The sequence below is a fragment of the Rhopalosiphum padi genome, chromosome 2 (assembly GCF_020882245.1).
Source record: "Rhopalosiphum padi isolate XX-2018 chromosome 2, ASM2088224v1, whole genome shotgun sequence".
Classification (NCBI taxonomy): Eukaryota; Metazoa; Arthropoda; class Insecta; order Hemiptera; family Aphididae; genus Rhopalosiphum; species Rhopalosiphum padi.
In genome coordinates, this window is record NC_083598.1 from 8405442 (window position 1) to 8419585 (window position 14144).

At 27.2% G+C, this 14144-nt stretch overlaps 1 protein-coding gene across 4 annotated transcripts in view; it reads left to right on the plus strand.

Annotated features, from left to right (window-relative positions):
* The window catches only part of LOC132921286 (dynein axonemal heavy chain 7), a 33733-nt gene that overhangs the window by 18118 nt on the left and 1471 nt on the right, over positions 1 to 14144 (plus strand). For 2 of the 4 annotated variants that reach the window (XM_060984225.1, XM_060984227.1), the window contains 16 exons: positions 26 to 1002; positions 1064 to 1292; positions 1373 to 1526; positions 1603 to 1736; positions 2268 to 2459; positions 2536 to 2941; positions 3007 to 3189; positions 5457 to 5640; positions 5700 to 5851; positions 7097 to 7246; positions 7711 to 7862; positions 7939 to 8318; positions 8398 to 8564; positions 11785 to 12019; positions 12365 to 12516; positions 12584 to 12721. In XM_060984225.1, coding sequence (XP_060840208.1) covers positions 26 to 1002; positions 1064 to 1292; positions 1373 to 1526; positions 1603 to 1736; positions 2268 to 2459; positions 2536 to 2941; positions 3007 to 3189; positions 5457 to 5640; positions 5700 to 5851; positions 7097 to 7246; positions 7711 to 7862; positions 7939 to 8318; positions 8398 to 8564; positions 11785 to 12019; positions 12365 to 12516; positions 12584 to 12721 — 3985 coding nt within the window. Of the gene's footprint in view, positions 1 to 25; positions 1003 to 1063; positions 1293 to 1372; positions 1527 to 1602; positions 1737 to 2267; positions 2460 to 2535; positions 2942 to 3006; positions 3190 to 5456; positions 5641 to 5699; positions 5852 to 7096; positions 7247 to 7710; positions 7863 to 7938; positions 8319 to 8397; positions 8565 to 11784; positions 12020 to 12364; positions 12517 to 12583; positions 12722 to 14144 lie in introns of those variants that run through there. The other 2 variants (XM_060984226.1, XR_009660853.1) reach the window with 2 other exon arrangements.

Here is a 14144-nt window from a genome sequence, read left to right on the forward strand (position 1 = left end):
ATTTTATCAAAAATAATTTTACTAGAGAAATTTTGATGGCAAAACGTCGATATGAAGTAGGTTTAGAAAAATTGCAAACTGCTGCTGATGATATATCAATAATGCAAGAAGAATTAAAAGATTTGCAACCAAAAATTATGGTTGCAGCAGCAGAAGTGAAAGTTATAATGCAAAAAGTTGAAAAAGAAAACCAAGAAATTTCTAAAGTGAAACAAATAATTAAAAAAGACGAAGAAGAAGCTCAGGAAACAGCAGAAGGAGCACAAAAGATCAAGGATGAGTGTGATGCTCACATGGAAGCTGCAAGACCTGCATTAAATATTGCTTTAGCAGCATTGAATACCTTGACACCTAATGACATTACTTTTGTAAAGTCTATGAAAAATCCACCAAGACCGGTAAAATTAACTATGGAAGCTGTTTGTATTATTAAAGACGTGAAACCTGAAAAAATCATGGATCCAACTACTGGAAAAACATCAGATGATTATTGGGTAGCATCGAAAAAACTACTAAATGATCTTAAGTTTTTAGAGCATTTAATAAATTTTGATAAAGATAATATTCCTCCAAAAATAATGAAAGTTCTCAATGAAAAGTATATAAATAACCCGGAATTTGATCCGGAAAAAATAAAATATGCTTCGGTAGCTGCCGAAGGATTATGTAAATGGGTAAGAGCCATGTCAAGTTATGATGTCGTGGCAAAAGAAGTTGCACCAAAAAAATTAGCACTTGCAGAAGCTGAGGCAGTATATAATAATGCTATGAGTGCACTAAATAATAAACGTGAACAACTTACCGAAGTTGAAAAAAAAATGAAAGCTGTCCAAGATGATCTTGAAGAAAATGAAAAAAAAATGAAAGCATTTCAAGATGAAGCTAATTCTGTGCAAACGAAACTTCAGCGAGCCGAAGAGTTAATTGGTGGTTTAGGTGGTGAAAAACAACGATGGGGACTTATGGCGATAGATCTTGGAAAGTCGTATCTAAATCTTACAGGTTAATAAGATAATTCACAAGATAATTGTTTTTGAAAAATTATAATTAAACTTATTTTTAGGAGATATATTATTAAGTTCTGGTATCATTGCATATTTGGGTCCATTTACAATGGATTTTAGAAATAAACAAATCAAAGAATGGGTTCAAGAAATTGTTAATAATGATTTAGTATGTGCTAAAAATTTTCAACTAAGTACTGTGTTAGGGAATCCAGTTGACATTAGAGCATGGAACATAGCTGGACTACCTACAGACTCATTCTCTACAGATAATGGAATAATTGTCTTGTAAGTTAATTCCTTATTAAAAATAAGTAATTATTGTTACAAAATTAAGGATGTATTATAAATTTAATTTTTTATCGTAGAAATTCTAGACGATCAGCACTTATGATTGATCCTCAATGCCAAGCAAATAAATGGATAAAAAATATGGAAGCAGATAATTCATTAAGTATTATACGTTTCACTACTCCAAATTATACAAAAATATTAGAACATGCTATAACCAATGGAACACCAGTAATAATATATTTGAAAATAAATACTACCATTAAAATAGTTACGTATCTATCATAATAACAAAAAATAAAAACAGGTATTGTTGGAAAATATTTACGAAGAATTAGATCCCGTTTTAGATCCTGTATTATTATCTCAAGTGTTTATATGTGGAGGTACATATTGTTTAAAATTAGGAGAAACAATTATTGAGTTTAATGATCGATTCAGGTAATAATAATAATAATAACATGTATCATTATACACTTTTTTATTTTCGCAATGATATATTATAAAATATTAATGTATAGGTCCTGGGAGTTCATGCACTAAAAACTATTAAAATATGCGCCTATAACCTAAAATGCAGTAAAAAGCAATTTTATTTTAAAGTATGTAATATATTTTTAAAAATCCTCAAAATATGCAAAAATAATATGTACATTAAAATTTCATTTTTGAACTCGTTAGATAGTGATTCAAATTTGTATCTCATTCAGTAACTTTTTGATGCACTCAGTAAAAACATGCAAATGCATGAACTTCCGGGCAGCGGCATGCTCAGCTTTTTTGAAAGGGGGGGATATTCATTTTTGACTTGTCATAGACCCTACATTTTTTTTCATGTAGATAATATATCATTAAAAAAAATCCAAAGGGAGGAATATTACACCCTGATCTCCCCGTGAGCACGCCACTACTTCTAGGCCGTATTAATATATATATATTTATATATAACATTATTATAATGATTATATTTAGGCTTTACATTACAACAAAGCTTAGAAATCCTCACTATTTGCCAGATATATCAGTGAAAGTAGTTCTTTTAAACTTTATGATAACACCAAATGGTCTTGAAGATCAGTTATTAGGTGTAGTTGTTGCTAAAGATAGACCTGATTTAGAAGCAGAAAAAAATCAACTTATAATACAAGGAGCCGAAAATGCTAAGTAAAAAATAAATTATTTTAATATTCCACTTGCAATGATTATAAATTAATATGCATTGTGTTTGTACTGCTTGTAGATCATTAAAAGATATTGAAGATAAGATTTTGCAAGTTTTAAGTTCTTCTGAGGGTAACATTTTAGAAGACGAAGAAGCTGTAAATATATTAAGTTCGTCAAAAACTCTTGCTAATGAAATCGAAGTTAAACAATCTAAGGCCAAAATTACTGAACGAACTATTGATAAAACTAGACACCAATACAAAACTGTTGCTATATATTCTACAACACTGTTTTTCATAATTGATTCATTAACTAACATTGATCCGATGTATCAATATTCATTATCATGGTTTATACATTTATTTGTAATGGCTGTAGAAAATAGTCCTAAACATGAAAAAATTGAAGAACGTACAAAATCACTAATAAATTATTTCACTTATTCTTTGTATGTCAATATATGCAGAAGTTTATTTGAAAAAGTTATTATTCAGTTTTATTTTAAATTTAAAACTATTTAAAATAATTAATTAATTATATTTTATAGGATAAACTTCTATTTTCATTAATTATGGCTGTTAGACTATCAACAGAAATCAATCCAGAGGAGTGGCTTTTCTTTTTGACCGGAGGTATAAACTTAGATAATCAAATGATAAATAAAATTAGTTGGCTACAAGATATAAGCTGGGATGAACTTTGCAGACTTGATAACCTACCAAAATTTAAAGTATGTTGTGTGATTCAGGCTGATTATTTAAGCAGTATTTACTAATTAAATATTTAAACTCATTCTATTGATATATTAAAAATTATTTTACTCAATATATCATTAGATAAGTACTATTAAGTATTAGTACTTATGTCCTATATGTATTATTATTTGTCTTTTAAATTGTTTATTTAGGTCTATTTATCCTCTAAATTTTTTTTTTAATTTGAACAGTAAGACAGTATGATGTGAATTGAATTATGAATACAATCAAAGTAACTTTACTAACAAAACAAATTGTTTATTTCAGAAAACAAAAAAAAAATGTTTTAAACAATTTCTCTAATTTAAATTACTAATGATGCCGATTATCGATAGGCGATACCAGTAGTATAATCATTAACAGATAATAATCAAATAGAGTAAAATAAATATTAAATAGACCATCGTCATCATTCTTTTAATTTCGTTTTTAAAAGGTTTGTTATACCCAAGGCCAGATTAAGGAGAGGGGTCTAGCCGGGGTAGAAACCCCGGACCCTTCTCAGGTACCAAAGTGAAAGGTGCCCATACAATTTTAGGCTGATACATTTTCCTGTGATATTAAAATATAGTTTTTCTATGTTTTTAAAAACCATTTTTTTTATTGGCAAAAATTAACTAAATACCTACAAAAGCACGGTAAATTACTTGCACTATAGTATTTGTATATCTTATCTCGATGCATGTTAGTTATTTACAGCGACCTGTGGTGTTTATAATATATTGACATAGTATCATTTTATCAATTATAAATCTCATGCTAATAAAATAAAATTATCTACGAACTTAGTTCACACTGGCACACTGCAACTTTGTATTGTATTATTTATTATATTGTTGTGTTAAAATAAAAAAAGCTGGTTGAAAATCTTCATTTTTTCCAAAATGATGAAAACAAAAGTTTTAAATGGTTCAGTAAAAAGAAAGAAAAATATATTTTACAAACAAATAAAAAAATTTTTTCAGATGCAATCTGTTATTAGGGACAAATTTCTGTTGTTAGTTTAAAATATTTTAATTTAAAGTTGAGCTATAAGAAATTTCAAGATGTTCTGATTTTTTTTTTCTAAGCATAACATTTTGAAAGCTAAACTTAGTATATAATATAGAAGGTAATATAAGTCAATAATATTTTGACCCTTTACTTGGCCATTTGTTGAAAAAGAAATTATATTCTTTAAAAAGATGTTTGACAATTCTTATGGTTAATTGTTCTGCTGAGTGAGCTTTTTCAAAATTAACTAGAATAAAAAATAAGTATAGAAACAGTCAAACCTAATGAAACTTAGACATACAAATTATTTTATATTCTGAGAATGATTTGTTAAAATCATTAGACTTAAATGAAGTACTAAGAGAGTTGGCTTCAAGTAAAGCAAGAAAAATAATTTATTTAATAAAATAGTTTTTGTTTTATATGTTAACTTTTTTGATACTTATTGTAAAATGTTAAGTAAAATTGTACTGTAATTTTCATTTATTGTTCATTTAATATCATTTTTTTTCTATATACTGTTAATAAATTTAAATCTTATTATTAAAATTTATATCTAAATTAATGAAATATGAAGACGTATTAACTTTTATTATGCTATAAATAGTAGTTTTATAGACATATACATTACATATATTAATAATTTTATAATACAATTGTAAATTTGTGAAAGTTAGAAAAACAATTTTTTCTGCGAGCAAAGTGAAAAAGCAAAGCTTTGTAAAGCATGTTTTGTCAAAAGAGCCCATATGAAATTTCAGCCCCTGGGTCTAATAACTCCTTAATCTGACCTTGATTATATCTATGGTCTATGGGACTGTGGTAAATCTAATATTATTATATTGTATCAGCATAATGTTTGAATACTTAATTGAAAAAATATTTAATAACTGTACTAACTTGAAACTTCTCCCTTGACTGAAGGGTATGTACCTTATATAAAACTTATTTTAATTTCAATAAACTCACACTAGTCACACTATTTTATTTTAGTAATAATGTTTTCTAACATTTATTCATATAAATATTATAATAATGAATTTGGCTAATTTGAATATAATAAGCCAGCTCCTGGAATGTGTTGATTTAGAGAAAATCACAAATTTATTTTAATATTATATTTTATACAGAGTGAAAACTGTAGAAATTTTGCTTATCTAATCATTCTAGTCAATTTGCATTTAGTTTAAATTATTTATTCAAAACACTGACCACGACCGTTCTTTAATTTAAAATATCAAAATTAAAGAATATAAGAGCTGATTTTGAGAACAATGAAGATAAATGGAAACAAATTTATGATTCAACTGAACCACATTTGATTAATTTTCCGGAACCTTGGAACACGGATTTGAATTATTTTCAAAAATGTATAATATTACGTATCATTAGATATGATAAAATATTGCCTGCAATTCAATACTTTATATCAAGTACTTATATGGAAATTTAATTATTTTTTAAAATATATACGTTTTATTCTTATTTATAGATAAATCAATTTTGGAAAGTAAATTTATTGAACCGCCTCCGTTTGATTTAGCTGCATCTTTTGAAAGTTCAAATTGTGTAACTCCTTTAATATTTGTACTAACCCCTGGCGCTGATCCTACAACAATGTTAATTAAATATGCTGATAAAATGGTAAATTCAATTGAGTACAATGATTGTTTTATAATAAACCTTACAAATGTGATGTAAAAGTAACAAAAATAAAGGAATGTAGGTAATAGCTCTGCTGTATAGTTAATAGATGTCAAGTGTTCCTCATCATTAAGTAATTCACTGTAATTGACAAGTTAAATTTGAATTAAATGATAAATCATAATTGGTGATATTTACATACGAAAAAGGTTCTGAGAGGAAACGATCTGTTAGTCTAAATTACCAAATATATATATATCTATATTGTATATACATAAAGGAGACCGCCCCTATTCACTCATAAACAATCAGACCGAACCGCTTGGTCTAGAGACTTGAAATTTTGTACAGAGGTTCCTTAAGCAATGTAGGGGCGCACTAAGAAAGGATTTTTTAAAATACGATCTCTAAGGGGGGTAAACGGTTTTTTTTATAAAACTATAGATATATGTATTTTTTAATTGTTTAATAATTGTTTGTTATTTCTTCTAAGTGGTTGCTATATAGGATACTTAAAATATGTCTAATTACTTTAGTATTAGATATGTTTTTTTTTATATTTTTAGTGACACCTTAATTATAATTACTATCGTAGTTTATTGTACCTACTATTAATAATATAGTACAATTAAGCAACATATAGCTTAAAATTAAACCAAATAGAAAATACCCGTGTATAACAAGCTTTAATAATACGCGTAAAAATTTCAAATGTTCACTAATATTTTTGAATTAAATTAAAATAACTTAAATATTTTTATTTTTTCCTTAATTATACGATTTTTTCAAAATTTAAACTTCAAATGTCTATAAATAAATTGCGTTTTTACATTTTATAAAAACTTGGCTTCAAAGTTTAGGTGTAAATATTAAACATTTTATGAAATTTTAATAAGAAAATAATTTGTAAATTTAGAAGACAAAAAGAATTAAAAACTTAAAAGTCCCCTTCTCCCCAAAAAACAACATATTCTTACCAGAAAATATTAATTTGAAGATAAAAGTACTTTTAAAAAGTAATAATAAATGATAATAGTTAAAAAAAAACTAGGCATACAAAAAAAAATAATATTAAAATAAAAACACAGTACATCATTAAAAATTAAATTGTTCCTCTCAGAATCTTAAATTTTACCGGAAAAAGTATTTTCTAAATTTTTGGTTTGGTACATACGCATTTGTAATTATTACATTCAATATTCTGAATTGTATACACTTCATAATTTAAGTGGTTATCATTTTCAGGGCTTTGGATATCGTTTAACATCATTGTCTTTAGGTCAGGGTCAAGGTCCCATAGCTGCTAGATTAATTGAAGAAGCAACAAGAACAGGCAATTGGGTATTGTTGCAAAATTGTCATTTAGCTAAAAGTTGGATGCCAGAACTTGAAAAGGTTAATCTATCATCTATTTTTATATGAAAAATATAATTTATATCATGTATATTTTCAATTGTATGTTACATTGAAATGACTTATGAGTTAATGAGCTTATAAAATATAAATAATAACATTAATAGTGGGTTATTATCAGGGGCGGCCCAAGTCTTGGTTAGGGGGGGGCCTTAGTTTTAATTTTTCTTATGATTATAGGACAATATAGATCCTTCATAATATATATAATATAGATAGCACTTAGCAGGTACATACCGTCATATTGACATACTTGTATGTGTCTATGATAGTCCATTGTATAATATGTTTTTAGCTTATAATTTTTTTTTTTCAATACAATATATAATTTTTTAGAAATACAGGCCTAGGGAGCGTGACCCCTAGGTCCCCCCTGGAGCCACCCATGTGTCTAATTATAATTACAGTTTATTATTTTAATCTTACCTATACATTTACCTACTTAGATTTGTGAAAGTTTTTCGATGGAACATACTAATTCTGAGTTTAGACTCTGGTTAACATCTTACCCCGTGGAATATTTTTCTGTGTCTGTACTTCAAAATAGTGTTAAGATGACTAATGAACCACCAAAAGGACTTCGGGCTAATATATATAGGTATTACTAGATATATTAAGATACTTTTTTTTAATAATTATGTTTTCTAAATTATTATTTAACATGTATTTTTTAGGTCATTTACTAGTGATCCGATTGCAAATGAAGAATTTTTCGAGGGCTGTAAACTGCAAAGCGTAGGTTTTAAGAAACTGGTTTTCAGTTTGTGCTTCTTTCATGCTTTGGTACAAGAACGTCGCAATTACGGTCCAATCGGATGGAATAGACTGTATGAGTTTAACGAAACTGATCTTAGAATCAGCGTTGTACAATTACAAAATTTTTTGAATGAATATCCAAATGTCCAGTTTGATGCCTTACGTTATCTTACCGGTGAATGCAACTACGGTGGACGTGTAACAGATGATTGGGATCGTCGTTGTTTGACTACATGTCTACATAAATTTTACACTAAATCTGTTATTAAAACGAATAATTTTAAATTTGATAAGACTGGTAAGACAATTATTAAATTTCAATATGACGGAATTTTTTTATTGTTATGCATGTTACCTGTGTACTTTTATTATTCTAGGAATTTATTACTGTCCTGATTTAAAAGAATACGATCAAATCTTAGAACATATTCAAGGATTTCCGTTGGTTACAAAACCTGAAATTTTTGGTCTGCATGAGAATGCTGATCTCATTAGAGAACGTCAAGAAAGCGAATTACTTCTTAGTTCCGTTCTAAAGACAGAAGTAAATTATTTAATAGTTAATAATTTAATTAATGTAAGATCAACTATAATTTTTATTTTTTTAAATAATTTGAATTGCTACAAAGGACCGAGTTGTAAGTAAAATTAACATTACTAACTATTAAATATTAATCTATATAAGATTGTTCATTTAGTCACAACGAAAAATATAATTAATTGTATTATTAGAGTAATCGGTATACATAATATTTTTAACCATCATCTGTTATAATTATTTACTGTAATGTTTTTCAGTGGCGTGCTTAGCTTTATTTAAGTGGGGATATTCATTTTTGACTAGTCACAGACCCTAATTTTTTTTTTCATGTAGATAATATATCATTACAAAAAAATCCAAAGGAGGGATATGACACCCTGACCCCCCCCCCCCCCCGTGAGCACACCACTTGTTTTTTCCTAAACATTGTATTACTTACCTATTTTATTTTACTATGCTGCTTTATATCTTAGGATTTATGGGAAAAATGTAGAAACGTAAGTATTAACTATGTATTTAATTTTAAATTAAAATATTTTACTCTTGTCTTATATTTCGCAACTGATCTGCCTTTAATTCAAGATTATCAATAGTATCATATTTATGAAAATTAAAAATGGAACAAAATTGATTTAACTAAAAGTATATTTTATGTAGAGATTTTATTTTTTTAAATATTTTAGAGATAAATATAAAATAGATAATGCAGTTGTTATGGTTAGGTAATAGATGACTAATGCATAATAGGGGAAGCCGCGGAAGGTCTTAATATTACACGTTGTAGGTATCAATAATTTTTATTATACGCTAATACGCTATGGCATGCGATTATCGCTGATACCTGTTCCGAGTTGATCGTCATCATTCGACGCTCGTTATAAAAAACTGCTGCTTATAATGTTTAATTTATAACTTTTAAATTAGTTTTGACTTTGGTTTCAATATGACAATATTTAACTGTAATTTTGTTCACTGTACCTATTATTTGAAATATGTTTTTGTACAGGTTTTTCTACTACTCATATAATATCTAGCAAGGCCGTAACTGAAAAATAATTTGGGTGGGGGGTTAAGCTAAAAAAATTGTGTTTAAGCTCGAATTTAGACCTCTAAAGGCTCAAGGGACGATATTTAGTTGTTGGTTGCTAATAAAATACAGTCCTGTTCTTTACCTTATTAAACATAATATTGGCCATATTATAGCGTACGCCGTTCACATTACCCAAAACTTACTTTATAATTCTAATTCATTGTTAAAAATGACAATTGTAATTTTATTAATATCGTTATATTAGTATGACAGTATATAGTAATGGCGTATTGATTAAAAGATATATAGAGCGATTATTTTATCAAAAAACACTCATTATTTCGAAATTTATTAATGTTTTTCAAAATATTTTTTTGTATAATTTCTTTCCAGACATTTTTTTGAATAACAACACACATTTTTTATTTTATTTTTTAAAACGCAATATTTTTTTGAATATTTCAATACTTACATAAAAATCGAAATTCGGACGTATTTAATAATTCCAATTTTTTATTTTTTTGTTTGTTAGGCAAGGGCGTCTTTTGGCCATTTTCTTTTTAATCTCCATTGAGGGTTTCTGGGGATAGTTATAGAGGACATGCGGGCAATAAAGGACGAAGGAGATATAGGCGTGTGTTTGATTGTTTTCTTTTGTGTTTAGTGTATTGAGCCCAAGTAAGTCTTTTGTCTAGATGAACTCCTAGGTATTTAGTTGCATTTTGGATAGGCGAATTGATACATTATTGAGTGACAGTGTTGGGCATTCGTTTTTACAAAGAGAAACTTTTATTTGAACCGATTTAGATTCATTTATCTTAATTTTCCATTTTTGAGTCCAGTTGGAAATTTGATTTAAATGATATTGTATATCGTAGGTGGCTATGTTAGGGTCTTTGTTTGATGCTAGTATAGCGGTATCGTCTGCATATGTCGTTAGAGTTGTAAGGTTTATTTCGGGGATATTTGATGTGTAAAATGTAAATATTATAGAGTAAAGGTGATAGGTCACTTCCTTGGGGTACTCCCGCTTTAATTTTTATAGTAAGAAAAGTAAGAATTGTTATGTTTAACAGTGAAATTAAAACCTAAACTTAAAATTATTTTAACAGTTATAATTCATAAACTATACTCTCCAAATTTCAATTTTTATGAATCGAAATACTCCAAAAAGAAAAAGTATAAAGCTTCAAAATATGAAATTAAAAATGTAGGCTGTCATTCAAAAAATAAAACAATTATAGCAATAAAAACTTTTTTTAACTGGAAATAAAGTATACATTTTTTTTAAAATATGTTAATAGATTTTGATACAATGAGTGTTGTTTGTTAAGCGAATCACTCATTATATATCAAAATATAGAATAAATGTAAATTTAATCAATGATATATTATTATCATTAAATTATTTAAATTTAAATTATTAAAACTAAAGTTTTTAAACAGTTAAAACATATTAGATAAAAAATAATAATAAATAATATATAATAGTTTAAACATTAAACACGGTGATATTATTTTAACATTTAATAATTACATACCTGCATATTCCCTATTGTAATCCACGGTTCACATAAACTGCATTAACTTAATTCCTTCCTTCCATTTTTTGGTTTAAAATATTTGCTATGTCTTGGTTGGCTCTTTCAATTGAACATTGACGTTACCGTTGACTATTTTGAGTTCTGGCCACATATGGCACAAAGTTCTTTCACAATTGTATTCGCAAATTCTCGGCCGTTACCGTTTAGTAAAATTGAAGGCGCACTAAAAGTTGTAAGAATATCTAATAATACATACACCACTTCTTCAGCACGTTTCTTTATTAATGTACGCTTTGCGGCACAACGAATATCGATCTTTCTGCACATCTCTCCACAAAATCCAGCTATCGAGACTGGTTCCACTATGACAAAATTGTATGATTTAATTAATGTAACGTTAATAATAAAAAATACATTCATCACTTCGTTCAGAACCTAAAAGTTTAAAATTCCACCCGTTCGTGTATTGCTATTCCATTCCCAAAAATGTGTTACGCGAAGAAAATGGATGGCTTATTCAATATTTTAATAGATTTATTAGTTTACTAAATATTTAAGAACGTACCTCCTTGTAAAGAAAGCCGCAGATAAGAATAATTGATACTATGATTGTTATGTATATATTTATATTTAAGTTTTGTGGTTTTAGGATTCGAAAACTACCGGCGCCAAAGGAGTATCGTCCGAAGATCTGATTTTAACATTTTCTATGGACATACTTAATAAATTACCAAACAAATTTGACGTAACACTCGCTCTGGAAAAATATCCTACCACTTACAATCAGTCCATGAATACAGTTCTGGTACAGGAAATGGGTCGGTTTAATAAATTATTGGACGTTATTAAATTCAGCTTAACAAACTTGCAGAGAAGTGTAAAAGGTACTATTGAACTTGATATTTACGATACTGTTTAATTTTATTTACCTATTGATTTTTTTTTATTATGTATATTTAAAATTATTTTACTTAAATCATATTTCTCCATTATTTTTATTAAAAAACATTTTTTATCCGAATAGGAACCATTTAAAAACAAAATAAATCTACAATTTCTTGTTTAATATTTATAAATATTTGGTTATCAATAAAAAATATTAGATACGTCTATTTAGAATAATTCAATATCAATAGGTAATTAATATTGTATCTAGCATTAATATTTATAGAATAAAAATTCTTAGTTTTTGATTAAGTATAAAACTTAAATCATTATTTTATGTCTAGGATTAATTTTAATGTCTAACGAACTAGAAGAAGTTTATCATAGTATCTTAATAAGCAAAATTCCAGTGGTTTGGGCTAACAGTTCGTATCCATCACTAAAACCACTGGGAAGTTATATTAAAGATTTTTTGCAGCGAATGGCATTTTTACAGGCAAGTCAAATTAATGATTGTATCATTATTTTATTAATTTGAAAATTAAAAATTAAATTTATTTTAGAAATGGTATATTAACGGTATTCCAAATTCATTTTGGATTTCTGGCTTCTATTTTACACAAGCATTTTTAACCGGATCTCAACAAAATTTTGCAAGAAAATTTCAAATACCTATAGATTTGTTGACCTTTGATTATAAGGTAAATAGCACACTTTTAAACTTAAAGGCATATCTGAGATGCAACTAAATAAAAAGTTGAATGTACATATGAAACACATAGTTCTAATACCAAAAGCGCTTACAAGCTTAGAATTTGAAGTTGATCATTATAAACTGTTGGTACTGGTAGTCAGTGGTATAGCTAGGATTTTAAAATGGGGGGGAGCAAACCCAAAATACTAAAAAAAATATTAATTAATAATAACAGTTCATTTTTGTATTAAGTTGATATAGCTGATGGAGGGGGGATGGGGGATGGCCCCTCCCTCATGGCTACACCACTTCTGGTGGTAGTATTTTAAATAATTTCAAATTTAATCAAAAGTTATCATAAAGAAAGAATAGATAAAATAATTGAAAATGTATATCTAGATACGTACTAGATACATCAATGCTTATCTTTAAATACAAAATAGATTTTTTTTTGTAAATAGAATGATTACTATGTAAAATACTTCAATATAATTCATTTAAATTTACTATACTTTTTAGTTACACATACTTATAAATTATAATATTAAAACTTAAAGAGACAACTACTGACAATATATCTTTGTTAGAATTCCATATTATAAAAACAATTATTTATATCTAAAAGATCAATAACATAGAGAAGTACACCATTTTCTGCGTTCAATTATAGAATGATCTTTTTTTGTTACAAAATTCAAAAATAATTTGTTTTAAACAAAACAAAGATTTCTCAAAGCTGGGCAAGTTAGTCATTTTTTAAACTAGTTAAAGTTATGTTACTTTAATACAAAAACAAACTAAATTAGAATAGAAGTTAGTTTTTTTTATTTTAAAATATAAATTAGTTATAATGTAGGTAGGTAACGAACTTGAACTATTGAAGATGAATGAAAAATCAAATTGAACAACTGATATTGATCAAATTTTCAAGTAGATAGGTAGGTAATAAGTAATAACTTTCATTTTTTGGAATATCATAACTCATTAGAATATAGAAATTTTAACAAAATAATAAATAAACAAACAATATACACCGATATACACAACAAAACATCACTGAATTTATCACCATTACCTTTCCATTTCCGCCTGCACACGGTTTAAACCACCGCAATAACCTATAGATATTATTTATATCCTTAGCCACTATAGGCTATATCAGTAGTTTTCAACCTGTGCGTCGCGACTCCCAGGGGCGTCGTTGGTTATTATTAAAAGAGCCGCGTCCATAGTATAAACTAATAATAAAATTGTAAACAATATGTTTTTATTATTATCATTATTCGTATGGGAGCCGTATATTTGATTCCGAAATCAAAAAGAGCCGTGGACCCAAAAAGGTTGAAAACCACTGGGCTATATTATGCATTGTAGTTATAAATTATATGAAAAAAAAACTACAAGAACAACTAGTTACTTATTAGTTATTG